The sequence below is a fragment of the Lathamus discolor genome, chromosome 5 (assembly GCF_037157495.1).
Source record: "Lathamus discolor isolate bLatDis1 chromosome 5, bLatDis1.hap1, whole genome shotgun sequence".
Taxonomy (NCBI): domain Eukaryota; kingdom Metazoa; phylum Chordata; class Aves; order Psittaciformes; family Psittacidae; genus Lathamus; species Lathamus discolor.
In genome coordinates this window covers 2,347,298-2,366,942 of record NC_088888.1, presented here as the reverse complement: position 1 = coordinate 2,366,942, position 19,645 = coordinate 2,347,298, and the positions used below count along the sequence as shown (strand labels likewise).

General features: G+C 44.9%; 2 protein-coding genes across 6 annotated transcripts; one reads left to right on the top strand and one right to left on the bottom strand.

Annotated features, from left to right (window-relative positions):
• Positions 1-2,606: 2,606 nt before the first annotated feature.
• Positions 2,607-7,650, bottom strand: TATDN3 (TatD DNase domain containing 3). 5 transcript variants are annotated; one of them, XM_065679392.1, is made up of 10 exons: positions 7,547-7,649; positions 7,422-7,454; positions 7,261-7,334; positions 6,961-7,045; positions 6,279-6,341; positions 5,159-5,268; positions 4,716-4,771; positions 4,388-4,500; positions 3,164-3,241; positions 2,607-2,832 (listed from the first exon to the last, which is right to left on the bottom strand). In XM_065679392.1, the coding sequence occupies exons 1-10, from the start codon at positions 7,601-7,603 to the stop codon at positions 2,689-2,691; spliced, it is 813 nt and encodes a 270-aa protein (XP_065535464.1). In that variant the 5' UTR covers positions 7,604-7,649; the 3' UTR covers positions 2,607-2,688. The 5 variants fall into 5 exon arrangements, with proteins under 5 accessions (XP_065535464.1, XP_065535463.1, XP_065535461.1 ...); XM_065679391.1 differs by having other exon boundaries at positions 3,164-3,244; positions 7,547-7,648; XM_065679389.1 differs by having other exon boundaries at positions 7,261-7,454; positions 7,547-7,650.
• Positions 7,239-19,425, top strand: NSL1 (NSL1 component of MIS12 kinetochore complex). Its single transcript, XM_065679393.1, has 6 exons — positions 7,239-7,859; positions 8,588-8,672; positions 12,262-12,392; positions 14,368-14,422; positions 16,946-17,013; positions 17,927-19,425. Exons 1-6 carry the CDS (start codon positions 7,602-7,604, stop codon positions 18,194-18,196), a joined length of 867 nt encoding a protein of 288 aa, XP_065535465.1. The 5' UTR covers positions 7,239-7,601; the 3' UTR covers positions 18,197-19,425.
• The last annotated feature ends 220 nt before the right edge of the window (positions 19,426-19,645 follow it).

Genomic DNA, 19,645 nt, shown 5'->3' with positions numbered 1-19,645 from the left:
TCCCCCAAAATTAATAGCATGATTGAAAAGAAAACTTCAGTCTCCACTAACTCTGTGCTTTCTCGTTTCCCCTCAGGTTTCCTGAAAGCTTAATTTGCACTGGGTCCTTCCCTCAGTACATCCCTGGGGCACTCCAGTGTTCTGTGCTACGTAGGAGGGGACACGGCTTGGTCAGACAGCCCGAGGGGCTGCAGCACGGTTCAGCACACACTGATATTGCTAAGGCCAGCGATGGAGGATGGACTGGGGATGTGGGGATGCAGGGTTTCATGCTGTGCAGCCACACTGCTCCCTCATGAGCCATCCCTCCCCCCCGGCACAGACTGCAGGTGGCTGGATGCAGGTTGCACAGCAAAACGAGCCGGCAAACGGCGCTACTTCTGACCCTGGTTTGGTGTTAGGGATGCCAAGACAGGGTGGGAATGACACTGCATTTTTCCTCTCCTGGAGCGCCAGGCTGCCTATATCATGGCTTAGCTCAGGCGCCGCAGGTCTGAGGAGAGACAAAGTCAGTCTGTTCTGCCACAGGCACCGTGCCAGGCTCACAGACCCATTGCTGCTGCAACGACCGTGCCTCCTTCCCCAGCCCAACCACACCTCTGTGCCACTCAAGCACCTCAGGGCACGGCAGGGATGGGGGCACAGGCTGTCCCACAGAGCCCCCCATTGCCTTTGCTGGGCTGGGTGCCCTCAGCAGTGCTCTGCCTGGCTGGGAGGATGTGAGGGTGTCTACAGGGTTTTGCAGCACCACAGCAGCAAAACAGATTGAAGAGCTCAGGTGAGGCTAAGCCTGAACCAGAGCAATGTTACCCTCAGAATGTCACCCTCCACTTTCAGATTTCAAGCAGACTCAGTACTCGATAGTCCCCTTTGCGCAAAGCCAGTTTTTCCATCCCAGGCTACGAATTTCCTAGGGAACAATACTAAGGCCAAAACTCTGTAGACATCTGGACACTGTCTGACTTCTTACCAGGAACATCTCCATACATATTTGCATTCCCATGCAATACTGGGAGCCTTCCTGTCACACAGGCAACAGGAAGCACATGTAGGGCTGCCTGGTATCACCTATTTAGCATCTCTAATGGCATAGAAGCAAGGAACGGTTGGGATGACCTTAAAGATCATCCAGTTCCAAACCCCTGCCATGGGCACGGACACCTTGCACTAGAGCAGGTTGCTCCAAGCCCCTGTGTCCAACCTGGCCTTGAACGCTGCCAGGGATGGGGCAGCCACAGCTTCTCTGGGCACCCTGTGCCAGCACCTCAGCACCCTCACAGGGAAGAGCTTCTGCCTTAGATCTAACCTGAACTTGCCCTGTTTCAGTTTGAACCCATCACCCCTTGTCCTGTCGCTGCAGTCCCTGATGAAGAGTCCCTCTCCAGCATCCTTGTAGCCCCCTTCAGACACTGGAAGCTGCTCTGAGGTCTCCACGCAGCTTCTCTTCTCCAGGCTGAACAGCCCCACCATGATCATGAATCATTAATGTCAACTCCATACATAGTCTAGTGCACACCCGCTGCCGAGTGCCACCTGGAGGCAAACTCTGTCCTTCATCCAATGCAGCGGGAATGGTGCCTGGAGATCCAGGATAACAAATGGCTCTGTCTGCTCCAAGACAAACATTCAGCAAAGATTCAGGTGGCCGTTGCTCTGAATACACGTTGCGGTAGAGACAAATAGTTCACGTTTGGCTGGTTGGGGCAGGCTGAAACCTCTTCAGCAACATACGTTTAAATTTAATAAGCTAACTCTAGGCTAAAAGCAGAATACAGCTATTCTGCTGAAATAGCAAAAAAACCTTGTGGTTTTAAGAAATTAAGGAAGAAAACACAGAGGAAACCAAAAGTTTAAGATGGAGATCACTTACATGACAAACTTCTGCTCTTTCCCCCACACCTTTTTTTTCCCTATCTGGTATCTGATGCCTTCTCCAATTGCATTCTCCTTAAAGCAGGGAAACTACCCAAACCCTTGCCTTGCAGTCCCAGAAGGCAGACATCCAATGATTTCACAACATTTCAAACCATTTTGCAGAGGGGCAATCAGTAGGATCCTCTTAAACAAGGAAACCGGGAAGGAGTCTGATCTGAAACATCACGTAAGCACCTTAGACACAAAACACACCTGGCAAATGCTTTAAAAGACAAACCCTGCTTGCCTAGTGGCCCTCAGGACTGTCATGTATAACTCACCTTGTCCATTGCTGGTTTATAATCAATCACACTTCGATCAGGATTTCAACAGGAAGAGGTTTGCATTCTGCAAGTCCTAAACAAGTGCTTTTGTATCACAAGCGGGCCCACAACCGTGTGACTTTCAGTCAGCAGTAACTAAGGAATGAAAGGGACATGAAGCACCACACATCATCCATCTCTCGGACTGGGAGCAGCTGAGCAAGGAAACTATCCTGACAACTGTGTGATGCTCTTCTTTATACATTATTTAGTGAGAAACATGAGAGATGCAATTGAACAACCTGCCTTTATCACCTCCAAGAGGTGACAATGGTGCATGCAAAAGGTTTTTGAGAATTTCTCTGTATTCATCCTATGCAGCTTTAGAACACTGCTCGCTTCTTGAACTTTGCAACACCAAAGCTCCACTTTAAAACAAGATGGACATTGGCTTTATTAATTAAACCATAAATAACAGCTTCTGCAATATCATATATTTCAGTTTCTCAATCTATATCTGAAGAAAGTTCCGAAGTTTGGGGAATATTTTCAGTGCGTTCTGTGTAGTGACTTCTATAACTTCTTCAACTGGAATTCCTTTAATTCTGGCAATGTATTCTGCAGCAATGTGGATATTTTTTGGTTCATTTCTCACCTGAAAACAACCACCAAACAAATCCAAAATTACAGATCCCTACAGAATACAGGTCTTTCAGATTCAGTATGTCCTGGCACAACTGTGACACCTTGTGCCAGAAGAATTACATGTATCTTCTTCTTGGGTTATTCTTCCCTCTGCCCATTCCTGAATTACTTCCCCTTCCTCAGGAACATTGACTTGCTCATCTCAAAACGTTCACTTGGCAACCTCTTTCATCCTCTGTACCCATGCTTACACTACTTAACTGTCCCGTGCCAGTAACTGACCCCCATGAGGAGTAGGTTTGGATATACATACACAGAAGTCCTTGCTCCCCATCATTTACCTGTTTTTCAGGCCCCAGAGCAGGAGAGTCAGTTTCCAAGCACATATTTTCCAGTGGTAACAGCTTCACAAGCTTCTGCTTCTTGAAGAAAATAAGACAACTGTTAAACACCTCTTGCACTTAGAGCTGTGGGGGAAGATGTATGAAGAGAGGCTATGTTTTGCATTTAAAAGCAACATCAAAAGACCTTGGTGTCACTGTCTCCATTTTATCAACGATTTCAGAACAGAAGCAAGAATATCAGGAGCTGCTCAAGAAGTCCTTCCAAATTAGAATTATCCTGTTTTCTAAATAACTGAACTATTATCTAAACACTGAATCCATTGTTATTACATCATGTAGTTATACTGCACAAACACCTTAGAGTTGCCAATGCAATTTTAATTAGCCAGTTTTCTGTATGTATAGATATTTCTGTGGCTTTTTCTCATCTCTGTTTTACCCCTCAGCCCCACTTTGCTTTCCTTTCTCCTCCTAACCCTACCCCCATCTATATCCATCCCTCACCCCCCTTCCACTTGAATCCTGCCTTTTCCTGTCTTACACTTCCTGAGCTTATCACAGAAAGTGATGATGGTGCAGGATGGAAACAGACTGCTCCAAAAGCAGAAGTCAGCATTTCTTGTGGCAGCTCAGAGTATAAATTAAAAGAGCAGCCTCACAAAACCAAGGGCTGAACCTGACCAATGCTGACTTTAAGTAATTTAGCTGTGTCTTTGCTGGGCACACTTGGTAATAATCACAGTTCTTCAAAGGTCTGTAACTTTGCCAAAGGCAAGCAGATTTCTTTTTGAACAGAAAGTGCCATAGCACTCAGACACAAACTAGCTCTTTTCCACATCATGTCCTGCTCTAGGACAGTACAGTGACAGAAGCTTCTGAAGAAAAGTTCACCAGAAACCACATGAAAATGAGAAAAATATCACCTATTTTCTCAACCTTTGTTTCTCAGGAATAGCTGAACTGGTTTAGCCAACATTTCCCCAAAAAAGTCAGGTAAGGAAAAAATCCCAGGCAGAAACTGAGCCAAAGTAAAAATGTGCAACACTAAGAACTGAAACTTCTACTTAGAAGTGACAGGTGACAGCAACCGTAGCGAGTACTGCCAGTCCCACTTCAAACTGTAGACTTCAACAGGCATGCTCTTGAGCTGTCACATTTGCTATCATGATAAGCTGTCAGATATTACCTGCAATGCAAGCAGCAAACCCCTTTAAACATTACCTGTTCACTCCTTATAATGGAAGGAGGAATGGAGAAGAAGTATCCAGCTTTCACCCCTTCCATTGCAACAGATGGCTTTCCATCAAAGGCATGGAGCAACACCTTGGTAGCACCTCGGAGAAGAGAAGCAAACCAAATCATCAGCAGTGTTTACAGTAGGTCTGTGACATCAGCTTCCAATGGGATCTCAGTCCCATAAGGAATGGACACCAAATCTCCGCACTGTTCCTCCTAAGTTTAATGTACACAAACTGATCTGAGGACATGGCACAACAGACAAAACAAAGCTAACAAAAGCCACAACAGAGAAAACTCACTAAAAACTTACCTTGCTCCTTCAAGAGGTTAATGGTCGGTCTTCCAGCTGAGCGGGAATGAACATTTCTGCACAACAAGGAGATAAGGCATTAAGAAACTCAGCAAAATACTTTTTTTTGGAAAAAACCACAAATGAACAGCAGGAGCTTGGGATGAAAATAATTACTCTGTAGTACACCTTTATCAGGAGAAAAAAAAACATCTAGAGACACAAATATGAATCATTTCAGCTACAGTGAAGATGCAGCAACAACATAGCAATGGCAGCACATAGAAGGTGACTGTATTCAAGTGCAAACATAGGGAAAGTTCTATAATTGAATCGCAGACTGGAGGCAGTCAGGACACTAATGCCAGTTTAATCCATGTAAGCAATAATTATAAATCCTGGGAAATATTTCCTCATGTTACTGAAATCTGGCAAATTCTCATACTAGTAGAAACACCACCTACAAAGGCAAATCCAGTCTTCTCGCTATCTCAGTCTGCTTGATCAAAACCTGTCTTTGTCCTTCCTTCTGTTCATCCGTGCTGGCAAATCTGGGAGTGAAATCTAGTCCAACCTACAGTACAAGAAGAGAAGTGAAAACCTTTAACAGACCTAGCATTTGACTAAACCACAATAGTACATATAAAGCCAACAAATGCTTCAAACCCACAGGCATTTCAAAACATATATATTAGAGACTGCAATTAAAATGAGCTCAACTGCATCTGAACTCAGAAACAAATCCATTCTCAGCCATAAGCTTTTCAACTGTGAAAGCACTTGTGAGCAAACAAGTCCCTCCAGTACCAACACACAAAAGGCTGACTCTACCCTGGAGCTTTCAAGCCTCAGTTTATAAACAAATGCAAGGCAAGAGACAACACACAGAGAGGGATCAGAAGTAAAAAGGACTGTACACACTAGTGAGGTGTACTGAAATCATAGCTCAGCCTAACTTTGTCAGGGAAGAAGGCAGGAAGGATCTGAATGACGGTAACAACGTGACTTGACACTTCACAGTATCAGAGAACAGGTCCAAAGACATTTGGGTGTAAGGCAATATAGCATGATTATGCAATCTGCCTATGAAATTCACCAGCATAAATGTCATCTGTTTCCTAATAGTGACAAAGAAGGAAAAGAGGGGAACAGCAAAACTTTGAAAGAAAGCACATTAAGAGAATTACAAATCAGACTTAGTGCTTGCTCAGACTGACAGCAACACTTAGTGAATACTTGGTTTTGTGTATGCAATAAGTTCTGGTGACAGAGGGAACCACATGATGGTTTGGGTTGGAAGGGACTAGAGCAGGTTGCTCCAAGTACCTGTGTCCAACCTGGCCTTGAACACTGCCAGGGATGGGGCAGCCACAGCTTCTCTGGGCACCCTGTGCCAGCGCCTCAGCACCCTCACAGGGAAGAGCTTCCGCCTTAGATCTAACCTGAACTTGCCCTGTTTCAGTTTGAACCCATCACCCCTTGTCCTATGGCTACAATCTCCGATTAAGAGTCCCTCTCTGCATTCAGTGCCAAAGACGCTGCCAAAGTCACAGACATTTAAACAAGTTATGGAATTTTACTTACTTCCCCAATCCCCACCAGTTTATCTTTGTAGAGTTCTATAAGCGGCAATGCAGCATCCAGATCCTGCAAGAACAAATTACAGATGCAACCCTCACTGCCCTTACCAGATGGAAGGGTTTTGAACTCAGCGTTACGATTAAATTGGAGATCCCTTCATCAAGCTTAAATTCTGTACCTTAAAACTTGCTCTTACTGTGAGTTGTGTGGTCAGATTTTAGAAACCCGCAGGATTTCCCTTCTTTACATCATGAGCCTTTATTTTAAGTTATCCTTCCATAGGAGCATAAGTGATTAAAACAAAGGCTGCAGACAGCTCCCCAAGTTTTTCAGGCTAAGGGCGTGAACCACTGCCTTCCACTTCCCATGCTAACATAGGGACATCTGCAAACACACGTGTGCTGTTCACGGTAAGCAAAGCGCTCACCTGGGACTTCTACAAACTGTTTTACTGCAGTAACACAGCCAGATGAGTGCAGTGAACTATTCTGCCTTAGGACTAACGCAGACAAACGGATGTGCTAAGAGACCCTGGGATTCGGTCTGCTGGGTCTTTTGTATTACAGAAGAGCAAGAAAAATCACTGGGCAGATCCAAGTTAAATCAGGCAAACCGGCGCACTCCATCATCTGCCCTGAGCAGTCCCAGCTGTATTCTGTAGCCGAGTTAACTATCTATGGTTTACCTTCAGTGTAACGCTGCGCTGCTCCTCTGGTGAAACCTCCTGAACCGGGTGGACTCCCAGGCACGGGAAAACAAACCCAGGGAATCTAGGCATGGAATGTGCATCAGTACCGTGAGAGAGACCGCACAGAGAGCGGGTTTACGGCCAGCATGGCCTGACCAAGGAAGAGGGCAGCGAGTCCCCATCAGCTCCCATGAGGGTGTGGGGAGTGCTCCGGGACACAGCGGAAGGGTTCTAGGACACGGGATGGGGGGCTCCGGGTCACGGTGTGAGCTCCAAGCCTCCCCTCCCGCCTCGCACCTCTCCGACAGCGCCAGGACGCTGGGGAACTCCGCCGCCTGCTCCGACACCACGACAAGGCCGGACACCGCCGCCTGCAGCACACACAAACCCCCGCGCCGCTGAAGCCAAGCCGGGCCGGGCGCTGGGGCCGGGCCGCGGGGGGCTGCCGGGGGCCTCACCTGTTGTGCCGCCCGCACCACATCCGCCACGTCCTGCAAGAGACACGCACCGCCTCAGCGACAGGGCCAGGGCCGGGGCCGGGGCCGGGGCCGGGGCCGCGGCCGCCCGCCCGCCCGCGCCTCACCGCCTGGAAGCAGGGCGCGGCGAGGTGGCAGTGGCAGTCCACCGGCCCCAGCGCCATGGCGCGCCGCGGGCGGGGGGGAAGAGGCGGGGTGGCCGCGGGTTCTGCTTCCGGGCCGGCATTTTCCCTCCGTGCGAGGCGGGAAATGGCGACTCCGGCGCCGCAGCCCAGCCCGGGCCCGTCCGGGCGGGACGCGCGGGTGCGGTGCTGCTTGCGGCGCGGCCTGGTCGAGGCGATGGAGCGCTGCGTGCCCTTCCTGCGGGCCCTGGAGCAGGGGCAGCCGGGCGGGCCCGCCACCGCGGGAGACGCGCTCTGGGTGAGGCGAGGCGGGGCGGCGGGGAGCAGCCCGGCCCAGCGTCACCGGGGCTCGAATGCTGGCAGGGGCTCGGCACCAGGCGCGGGTGTCTGTGTTAGCTTAACGGGTTTGTGCTCACTACGAGAGGGACAGTGAGGGGCTGGAGCGGGGCCGGGGAAGGGCAGCGAGGCTGGTGCAGCGCCTGGAGCCCAAGTGTGATGGGGAACGGCTGAGGGACCTGGGGGGGTCAGATGGAGAAGAGAAGGCTCAGGGAGGTCCTGATCGCTCCCTACAAGTGCCTGACAGGAGGATGGAGCCAGGAGGGGCTGGGCTCTGCTCCCAAGGAACAAGGGATGGGACAAGAGGAACCGGCCTCAAGCTGCCCCAGGGCAGGTTTAGATGGAGCTGAGGAACAATTCCTGCCCCAGAGGGTGCTCAGGCATTGGAACAGGCTGCCCAGGGCAGGGCTGCAGGCACCGGCCCTGCAAGTGCTCACACCCCGTGGAGACGAGGCCTCAGTGCCATGGGGCAGTGGTGGCCTTGGCAGTGCTGGGAGTGGTTGGACTGGGTGAGCTTAAAGGGCTTTTCCAACCCGGTTGAATCTATGGTTCTGCATAGCTGAACCACAGACGTAGCTGTTTACCCTGACAGGGCTGACCTGGGCAGGGCAGCGAGGCAGGAGCAGCCTTTCCAGCAGCAGGCATCACATACATGGAGGAGGGTTTCTCAAGCTCTCCTGTATCTTGCAGAACTTCAAAGCAGCGGTGCAGGAGAATGTCACCATCAATGGGCAGCCCTGGGATGAGACTCAAGATGACTCCAAGCCACAGAGTGGTATGTGTGTGTTTCCATTGATCTCCTGCTGGGTGGGTTTGTTTTGGTTTCTGCTTGTGGTATGTTAAATTGGGCAGTGGTTGTAAGAATGCTTACGGAACAGGGGAGGTCAAACTCCAGCTCAGATGTGCCTGTGTAAAGATGCTTAGTGCTGCACTGTGGGAGCATGATTCTTGCAGAGCAGTGCTTATAAATGAAAATAAGAGTAACCAAGATGTTTAGGGACCTGTATCCAAGAGAAAAGAGACAGGCAAAGTGCATTATGTGAAGGACTGTTACTTGTTTGACACTTCTCAAGATCCTTATCGATCTTAAGGTACAAGCTCCAGCTATCACTAATATGGTACCTACATAACTTAAAGGATTTGTTCTTGACTACCATAGATAAGTAGCATATAGACTGTCCCAAAGTAGCTGATATTAACATGGGGAAGAAGAAAGGTTTATGTAAATTTAATGGCAGCAGTCTTGTTGGAAAGTCTTCAGCAAGCTTTTCGGAAGTTGGCATTTTGTAGCAAGCCTTTTCATTTGGGAGGTTAGGAAAGAGCATGTTCTATTTCATTAGTTTCTCTTACCAGAATAAAGGTAATATACAAAATTTAATGGAATGGGGTAAGGTGACCTATTTTTAAAGCTAGAACACGGCAATAGATCCAAGTCCAGTGACCTCCCATCCTCTCTGGACAGTCAGTTTCTGTGTTTGACAGTTCCTGTTGGAATTCCCATTACTGCAATGTATCTTTTGCCTCTCATTCTCCTGCTGCACATCTCTTGAGAAGAGCCTGTCTCTGTCCTCTCTAGAAACACCCTTTAGGTATCTGAGGATAGCAGTTAAGTCACCCCTTAGCTGAACCTCCAGGCTTGACAAACCCAGCTCCCTCAGCTGCTTGTCATACATCATGTGCTCCAGATGCCAGTTCTCTTGCTGCTTTGAATTGCTCCCATACCCAGTAACACTGTCTCCCAGAGCATCCAAGCTAGGAAGTTATGGCTTAGCAGGTGAGAATCGTGGCTGGATCACTGAGCTCAGAGGGTAGTGTTCAATGGTTGATACTTTTACCTTGGGGCTGATTGCAGGCAGAGTTTCTCAGGTGTCTATTCTGGGACCCATTCTTGTTAGTGCCTATCCAAGACCTGAAGAAGGAGATGGAAAGTGCCTTCACCCTGTTTGTAGCTGACATCAGCCATGGTGGGATGCAGTGAATATGCTCGAGGGCAGGCCCATTCAGTAAAATGTAAACAAGTTGGAGAAATGCATCTGGGAATCTCGTAAAGTACAACAAGGACAAAAGCAAAGCCCTAAACCTGGGAAGGGATAACCCCCTGCAGAGGTGTGGGATGAAAAGGACCTGAGGGTGCTGGCGGGCTAACCATGAGCCAACCTAGTATATTGTGTCAACAGGAGTGTAGTCAGTAGGTACAAAGAAGTGATTATTTGCCTTTACTCTGCACTTGCTGGAGCACATCTGGAGTATACACTCAGTTTAGGACCCACCCCCAGTACAGGAAAGTTGTTGATAAGCTGGAGTGAGTTCATCAGAGGCTGCCAGGTGGCCAGAGGACTGGAGCACTTGTGCTAAGAGTTGAGACTGAAGGAACTGACTTGTTGAGCCCAAAGAAGACAAGCCAGCCTTCCAGTACCCACAGGGAGGTTACTGAGAACACAGAGCCGGGCTGTTTATAGAGGTGTGCAGCGGGGGAACAAAAGGCAAGGCTCACACTGAAAGGGGAGATTCTGACTTGATGTAAGGAAGTAAAAACTCACATTAGGGTAACTGAGCATTGGAAAAGGTTGCTCAGAGAGCTTGTGCAGTCGCCAGCACTGGAGGCTTCCAATAACCAACTGGACAAAAATGTTTGGAGCAACCTGGTTTGAACTGGGAGTTTCTGCTGTTGGCAGGAGGCTTGAGTCACAAGAGCCTTCCTGAGGCCCCTTCCGGCCTGAGTGACCTTGTGCTGGGGACACTGGCCAAGATCTCTTCCTGTCAAAAGAACCTAATAGTATGTCTGTTGCTGCTATTTAATATACAAATTAAGTGGCTAAAATTACTGCTATTTAATATATATACTATGTTTACACTTACTGTCTTTTGAATAATAATAGTAGAGATTCTCAGTAGTCTGGTGTCCAAAGAAAACTTCAGTACCATTCATTTGCTTCCTGCGTTAGGATTAGGTATTCTTTGCCTGCAATTGGATGCTTTTTACAGTTGCACAAAGTTGAAAATACAGATATGTTGAACTGGCTGTGGAGAGGGAGCTCCTTGAACTCTTTTGGTTAGGAAGCTTCTGCAGTTGTAGTTCTAGAATGATAAAACACCAATTCCTTTGACTATGAGATAAAAAATGCATTGGTCTCATGATGCAGAATGCCAAACTGATTCAGGCTCGCTTCACTAATTTAGATTTGTCCAAAAAATTCTCAACAGCATTTTCTTAACAGAAAAACTTTGTCCAGATAGACATTATTTTCAGTAGGTTCTCCTTTGTCTGTACAAGTCTAACTTAATGCCAGCTGAGATACTGCCATCTTCCTGCAGTTGGTGCAAGGACTGTATTGTGCTTTTCAGTTTCACTTAAATTTACTCATGTGCCTCCCTATCTCTGATCCAGTTGGAATCACCCAGTGATCTGGCATTTTGAGCCTCCAGTATTTACAGTGACCAATGGCTCAAATGTTTCCTCTCTGTACTTAAATGATTTCATAGTGATCCTAAACCAAACAAACCCACAAACTCTTACTACTTTGAGTTTTCCTTTCTGAGGTTTACAATCACCTGAGTCTGCACAGGTTGGCCCAGAGAAGGTGCTCAAAATCAGTTCTTTACCACTAGGTGGAAAACATTGCATGGCATGCAAGTTGTGCTCAAGCCATTGGTGGGAACAGTGAATATATCTTCAGTAGGGTAGGAGTAGTGAAAACACCAATTGAAAGCTGAAAATATGTTCTAGGTACTGAATCTTGGGAGTGGAAAAGCAAGTTACGGAAGTTAGGTCCTCCCTCATACAGTCTCTTGGGCCTCTGATGTTGAAAGCAGATATGTTTTGGGTTTTGCAAACTCCTTCTGACTAGGAGTTGCAGGTGTCATCAGGATGCAGGGTATTTCCAGGAACTGTGTTTCATTGTCACGTTCAACTACATGTTTGTGCTCTATATGAAATACGATCAGGTGGCTTCAGAGGACTCTTTGGATAGTTGGTGTTTGTATAATGCTTGTAATTTACACGGATAAACCATTTTTCTTTCTGCATCTTGTGTTGCTTTTCTTCACTTGGAAAACAAGTTCCCTCGAGAGCAATTTCTTTGTGAGACATTCTTCATATCTTCAGAGTTCATAAAGAAATAGGGGTTTGATTTTTGCCCCATGTGATTCTCTACCTCCCCATGCCCCATGTTGTGCTTCCATTTCTGTATTGCCTTACAAAGAAGATACAAGATATATATTTATCTCTTCATTGATCATTATGCATGGTTTCTTATTGCAGATCTAAAGCTCTCTTTTTGTTGAGACTTTGTCTCAAATAAAAATAAGAAAACCAACAAAAATGTAGAATTCCTACAATAACTTTGTGTGTTTGTCAATTTTAGGTTCCAACATTAAAATTCTTGAAGATGAATTCGATAAACTAATAGTAGTGACAACAACAAAGCGTAAGCAGTGGCCTAGAAAGATAGTGATTCATGCTATCCAAGCCATGAAAGCAGAGCAAGAGTTGTTGGTGAGTATCCTATGATTTTCAGAAAACCTTTGCTTCTTCCCATAGTTGCTTTGGATTCTTTGCATTATAGTGAAATTCAGTTCTTTACATTAATGGGCTCTTCAGTAAAATGAGGGTTACTACAAACCATTGTGACTGTGAGTGAACTGCGCTTGTGGCACATTGAACAAGTTAGCTAAGCAGATTGCTTTATCTCATGATATACAAGTCAGTATTCACCTAGTTATCCAGATGTCAGATCTGGGTTTCTGAACTCCTTGGCTGAAGGCTGGTTGAAGTACTAAATGTTCTGTTACATACAGATAACAAGTGGCAGTACAAGAGGTAATGACCTCAAGCTGCACCAGGTGATGTTTAGATTGGATATTAGGACATCTTCATCCAAAGGGTGATCAGGTGTTGAAACAGGCTGCCTAGGGAAATGGTGGAGTCGCCATCCCTGGAAGTGTTCAGAAAACACGTAGATGAGGCCCTCAGTGACGTGGTTTAGTGGTGAACTTGGCAGTCCTGGGTAGTGGTTGGACTTGATGATCTTAAAGGTCTTTTCCAACCTAGCTGATTCTGTGATAGACATTATGATGTGCAGGCTGTTCAAAAGGTGGCTGTGTTTTCCTAAGCACTTTGTCGAGCTGAGTACTTAAGTAACTGAGTAAGTACTTCCAGTAAAGAAAGAAAAGAAAAAAAAGGTAATGTGGATTAATGAATAGATCCAGTAATTTCTCTGGGGTTTTTTGATACTGAGTGCAATTACTGGCATTAAACAGCTTAGTCTTGTCCTTGGTTTCTGTGTTTCTTTCCTGCTGTTAAGTTAGATCTGGCTTTTGCTTGCCTGCTGATTAATTAAGAGTCAATTTCCTTGGGGGAAGAAAAGGAAAAAAACCAACGACAAGAGGCAGTGGGAACAAGTTGAAATACAGAAAATTCCATGTAACCATTAACAAAAAAACCCCAGCTGTGATGGTAGTCAAACCATTGGCATAGGTTGCCCAGCGAGACTGTGGAGTGTCCATCCTTGGAGATGCTCTTTTCCTGCTGCTGAGCTCTTCCAAGTTTTACACCACTACAACTAGATGATCACCGTATAAGTTTTCAGTCAATACATTCTGTTATGTTTGAGGATAATGCAGACAGTGTTTGTTCTTCTGCTTGGAGTTGTTACTGTAAGGTTGCTAAGAAGATCTGTCAACTGAAAAAATTGCTCTAGTACAACTACAGGGAGGAATAAATAACTTTCCTCCTATGTGCTTTTGATTGAAGAAGGGTGAAGGGACAGCTCCTGAAGTGGAGAAAAATAGTGGCTTCCAGATGATATAACTTACATTGTCATGTCTGTGTTTTTTTTCCTTCCCCATTAGATACTTCTAATCCCACCATTGATATAACTAAATATTAGTTGTATTCGTTATATATTATTAGTTAACTTCATGTCACAATTAACTGATGTCAAGTTACTCAGAGTAGGATGAAAAAGCCAGACAGCCTGACCTGTGAAGCAGGGTGTTCATACTTACGCATATGCAGTTGCAGGGCTAGAATGTAGTCATTTAAATGGTTTTCTTTTTCTTAGCTTTTGTTTTAATGTAGCCTTTGTTTGAGTTTGCTCCCATGTGAAAATATACTGCTGGTTTTGTGAATGGCTCCTTAGAAACCAGAGCAGCTTTTTCCTCAGCTGTGCAGCAGGTGGCAATGCATCTTCCAAAACTGGATTCAGTTTAGTTCTCAGGCTTTCGCAACTACAATTCTGCAAGCTACAGCAGATTTTGGAGATGTTTGCAGTGAACGTCACTCTGTTAACTGGAACACTATTTCCAGTAGCTATCTATAAACTTTATCTCTCATACTTTCCTTATCTGAACAATTCCACCACTATCATTTTGTATTAGCCTTTCTCTGTTGTTCTTTCTGCTCTGTGTATATTAAATATCTATTAAACCAAGAGGCTGTTTCAGAATCTGTCTTTGTTTTGAATATGCAGATGCTCTACCAACCTGTGGTACCACCAGAGGAGATAAGATCACCACCTTCTCAAGGTAAAGATTTCATGGGGAGGGCAGCTGCCTGAGGAAACACTGCCTACCTGCTTGGCCAGCTGTAAATGTTGAAGAGGTTTTCTTTCTTTGAACTTGTTTAAATACTTAGCAAAAGCAGCTAGAAGTTTGTCATGACTGCATGTAGAGCTGCATCAGTTCATTGTGTTCATTGCTCTTGTTTAGGGGCTGTCTGCTGTCAAGCTCTGTGCTTAAAGGTGGATTGGGCAGAAATTGTCACAGGGCTACTACTCTCAATAGGTTTTCTTCTTCACTGCTGGTGGAGGCCAGATAGGGAACTAAATGGATCACTGACATTATACTTTGACCATTCTTGTGTTCCTTCTATATGAATACTAGAAATGCTTCTGTCTCTCTTCCTAATCAGTCAGTTTCTTCAGGGAATTGAAAGCAGTCACCTAGTACTCAGTGACAGCAATGTGGACTCTCCTAACTTGCAGAGGAATCATCAAATGTTATCCTGCCTCTGACATTTGTAAGGGTTGATGAAAAAACAAAACTGCAAACAGCACCATGAGTTTGCTGTATGCTTTTGAAAGATTCCTTATACAAACTTCTTGGAATGAGGCAGTGTATTTTGCAGTTGGTGATTGTAATGTACTTCTTTTGAGCTTGGCCTTAAGAAATGGAAACTTTTGTCTTGCCTGTTCTTAAGTACTGAAAAATTACACGATTTACCAATGTTGTTCTAAGTTGAAAAGTGTGGTGACAGAACCCTCACTGTGAATTGCTGCACGTGGTTTAAAGCTGATGTAACAAGCAGTGGTGTTTAAGTTTGTGAAGCTGAGCTTAATCTTCGAGCTCTCACCCTGCTGATCTGGCTGCATTCTAGTCATCATTTCCTCTTTGTAAACAGGAGACATTGCTTCCAGAAATGCCAGCCTGTGCAGCTAATAGGAGCAGTAAAGAGTGTCACTTCATGGCTGAGTTGCTTTTAGTTTCTAGTGTCCAGGTCTATGCTTTTCTGACGTGAATCAACTACTTCTTGCAAGTTAGTAACAGCTTGCACTATGGTATTGCCCTTTTAGATTTGGTAACAGCAAAGTCCTACGTAAGATAGCATAGAGTTTGTGCTGAATTTTAGTATTATGTAGTCTTTGGGAAGTTTATGTATCCCAGTTTAGCACGTACAGTGGCCAGAAACCAAAAATATTTAGATTACTCAATACCTTTCGTTTCCTTTTTTCATTTCCCTATGTTTTGGAAAGCTTTAAACACTGAGGAATATAATGCTGTCCATGTCAAGCTGCACGCCTGCAGGCACATTTCATTTAACTGTCAGTCCTTCTGTATAACTGGAATAATCAAAGGAACTATTTTTTGCTTAACTCCTTCCTTGCTTTTTCATAGCATCACCAATTTTTTAATCCAAATACTGTCCTGTAAGAATGCTTCATTATAGACATGTCCTTTTAGAGGATGTCCATTCACAAGCCTCTGTGGTGTGTTTAAAGAGGCTGCTGTTGAACTACCTCTCCTTCTGAACTCTGAATGATGATGCATTTTAGTATCTGCATTCATACATGGGTCATGCGTTCCTCAGCCATCATTGCTTAGCACATCGGGCATCTAAAGAGACCATTTAACCAAGCACCATCTCTTGCTGCTCACTCTCACTGTGTTTCAGCAGGGGATCACTGTCACCCTGTGCTAGAACACAGTGATTGACTTAAGGTATCTTCACCATATAACACTTGCTTACCCTTTCATTTTAGGGTTTTGGTGGTGGTGGCATAGCATTGGAGACAGAATGGCAGAGAACATGCAAACCAGTTTTTGAAGAATTGAACTTTTGAGTAAAGAATTATTAGTGCTTGTAAATCAATCATCAAAAACATATATTGTGTTGATGATGTTATCGTATTGCTACTGCAATCAATTATATGCCATTTCTTCCAGTATTCTGCACCTGCCGCCTGCTTCAGTGTTCCTGAAAGCTTCTTTTTCTTTCTTTGCTTATTAACCCAGGAGAATTAATGCAGTTCATGTTGTTTATGCTTGGTTCTGTTTTAGTCTAGGTGCTAACGCTTGGTAAGCTCAGCCAGGAGAAAAACGTAACCTTTATTGTAAAAGCCAACTTGTTGGAGCTCCTAAAAAATGGGTTTACTTTACCTCATTTTCTCCACAGTTGTGTTCTTTCATGCATTTTTATTCCATGTAATATGAACTTGAAAGGTTTGAAAACAGATCTTTTTCTGTTCTCTTCCTTTGTGTCAAACACTGTCCTTGTGTCTCATGTTTTGTATAAGCTGTAGGCTTTCTAGTGAAGAGCTTTGTAGCTTGTGATAGGTGAGACTGCTAGGCACTACTGCATTTTGAGTGTTAAAGAGTCATAATAGTAAGATAAAACATACAAGCTCTTGTCCTCAATGCCATAATGAAAGGGATGTGTTGTAGGTTTAAGTTTATACTGGGACCACACTGCTTTTTCTGTTTGATTTCTAAGCAGATAGTGAAGGAAGTTGTGTTTCAGAAGTTCATTTGGGCTTTGTGTTTTTTCTGTAGATGCTTACATCGCAGATCTGAAGCAGGTGGTGGAAACGACGTCCAAACACATCAGAGGAGCAATGAAGGTGAGATCTCTGTGCTCTGAGAAGATAATCTTTAGTTTCTTGTTCTGATAAATATGTCAGAGAACAGGAGTTCTAACCTATCTTGGCTGTGGATTTGTACCAGAAAGCCTGTGTGCGGATTGTTCAAGTAGGTTAATCTTCAGGTTTGGTCTGCTGAAGTTCCATCTGTAAAGCATTACATCTCACACAGTGGTGAGGAAGATGACCCTGTGGCTGTATGTGTTTTTTACAGAGATTTTAGAGCCTGCAGCATCTGGAAACTAGAACATATTTTGAAGACCTGAACAACTTCATATAGCATGTGACAGTTATTACTTCAGTACCAGCTTAGACATGAACTGTGGTGTTCCTGTGCTACTCAGCTTGGAGATGTAATGCAGGAACATTGAAACTTGACATACTCCTTGCATGGCTTCTTGAGCAGAGACCCTTGTCATTCTTAGGCTGGTAGCTCTGAGTTGCCAAACTTCACCTGCCACCCGAAGGATCCTTTCAGCAGCCTCTGAAGCTTTTGTGCCTGTCAGAATCTAATGATCCTACAAGGATGCTGGAGAGAGACTCTTCATCAGGGACTGTAGCGATAGAGTAAGGGGTGATGGGTTCAAACTGAAACAGGGGAAGTTCAGGTTAGATGCAAGGCAGAAGCTCTTCCCTGTGAGGGTGCTGAGGCGCTGGCACAGGGTGCCCTGAGAAGTGGTAATGCTCTATCCCTGGCATTTCAAGGCCATGTTGGACTGAACCTGGGGTGACATGGTCTAGTGTGAAGTGTCCCTGCCCATGGCAGGCGGTAGGAACTGAATGATCTTGAGGTCTTTTTCCACCCTAACTATTCTGTGATTCTATGAACACATTTCATTCACTGTCACCATTATTTTCCCCATATAACATGAGACACTTGGGTTTGTTTTTGCAGACTCTCCCAGGACTAATAGAAAGAGCAGAAGGTTTTTCCCAAGCGTTAACTTGGCAACCAACCTTGGAACTCTGCAGGGTGCAGGAAGGAGTCTTTGCTTGCAAAGAAAAGAAGGAAACCAATGTCCAAAATCTCTTCTCGCCAGGAGAGGTCACACCAACAGACACTGGTACCAATAAAAATGTTTTGCTTAAAAGAAGAAAAGCTGCAGGGTCACCAGAAAGAAGACGCTACCCACTTCGACGGAGGAAGATTGCTCTCAGCACCTGAGCTTCTCTTGTGCTATTTTCAGCTTGGAGTCTCAGTTGTGCTCTTGTTTAGTGTGCTCAGGCTTTCTCTTAAAACTTCGTCTCCCCTCTAATGCAATGCTGTACGTGGGAGCTTCCTCAGTTATTTAGCCTTTGATCCTTCTGAATATTTCTATTTTTACTGTCACACGGGGGGTATATGAAAGCCTGCACATACCAGTAGCATCCGATACCCAGCAAATGGATTTGCTGGTGAGCTCTCTTTGTTTTGCTCTTTTATTCCAGCATTTAGCTTGAGTCCTCATGCTGAGCACGTGCTTTATGTATGTGGGCACTTTTTTGGTAAACCACTAAGTGCTCCTTTACATTAAGCATGTCTCTAAAGAGGTTGGAGACTGTCTAGCTGTCCTAATGCACTTTCATTTAGTACTGAGTTGGGTGGCTATTTTTTAAATAGGTAAATTAAATTCACTGGAACATATTGAAAACACCAGTTTTGATACAATGTCACAGGTTTTAGAGAATCCACACACAAATGGGACATTGGTCCCTGCTATTCCACCTTTGCTGAGCTTAGGTCAGCTGGGCTTATTTATAGTCATGTTTGGTTAAACTTGGGGTTTTAGCAGTCGTACATACTTACATGTAGTGTACTCTTCTGAACCAGGGATTCAACCATCCACATCTTCCCGTCATCTATTTCACTTCATGTAAGCCAAGTACACAGCTGGGGGTTTCCTGGACAATAGATCTATGCATTACAGGATCTTGACTTGGGTCACGTATGCATTTGGGGTGTTTGACTAAACTGTAAAGATCAGTATAGGCTACCAGTAAGTGGTACTAAGTTGAGCTAGCTTGATTTATTTCTTTACACGTTAGATTGCACAGTAGCACTAAATTGAGCATTGTGCCTTAACCGATCATAGCCTGTCTGGTTTATGGTTGCATGTGCTTGTAGTAAATACTTGTGTCTAATACAGAATGTATGTCTTGCACAGTAAATGGAGAGGGCTTTTAGAAGCTTTATTAATGAAATGTACTGTGGGTAGAAGATAGGTCCATCTTCATGTCTAAGAGGCTGGAAACGTTCAGAAAACACGTGACAGATTTTAGCATAATTTCTTTTGTAAAGGTGAGGACCTATATGAGACTGTATATTTAATCATCTGTAAATACTTGCTTCCCGTCGCTCATGTATATTCCAGTGTGTGTTTTTATACCAAATAAATTAAATCAAGGAAGATCAAAGTTTCAGATAATGTTGTTCGTTCTTATCCTGGAGTAGATGGTGACTGAACAGTGAAGACTTCAGAAGACATCTGTGTTAAATTTGGGCTCCAGTAAATGAAGTAGTTCCCTTTACTGCCTTTGAACTCACAACTGTTATTAATCTGAGGGCTACAAAGCAGCTAATGTAAGAGAGGACAGGATGTGAGAGGGACTGGAGCTGAGAAGCTGCGGAACATAT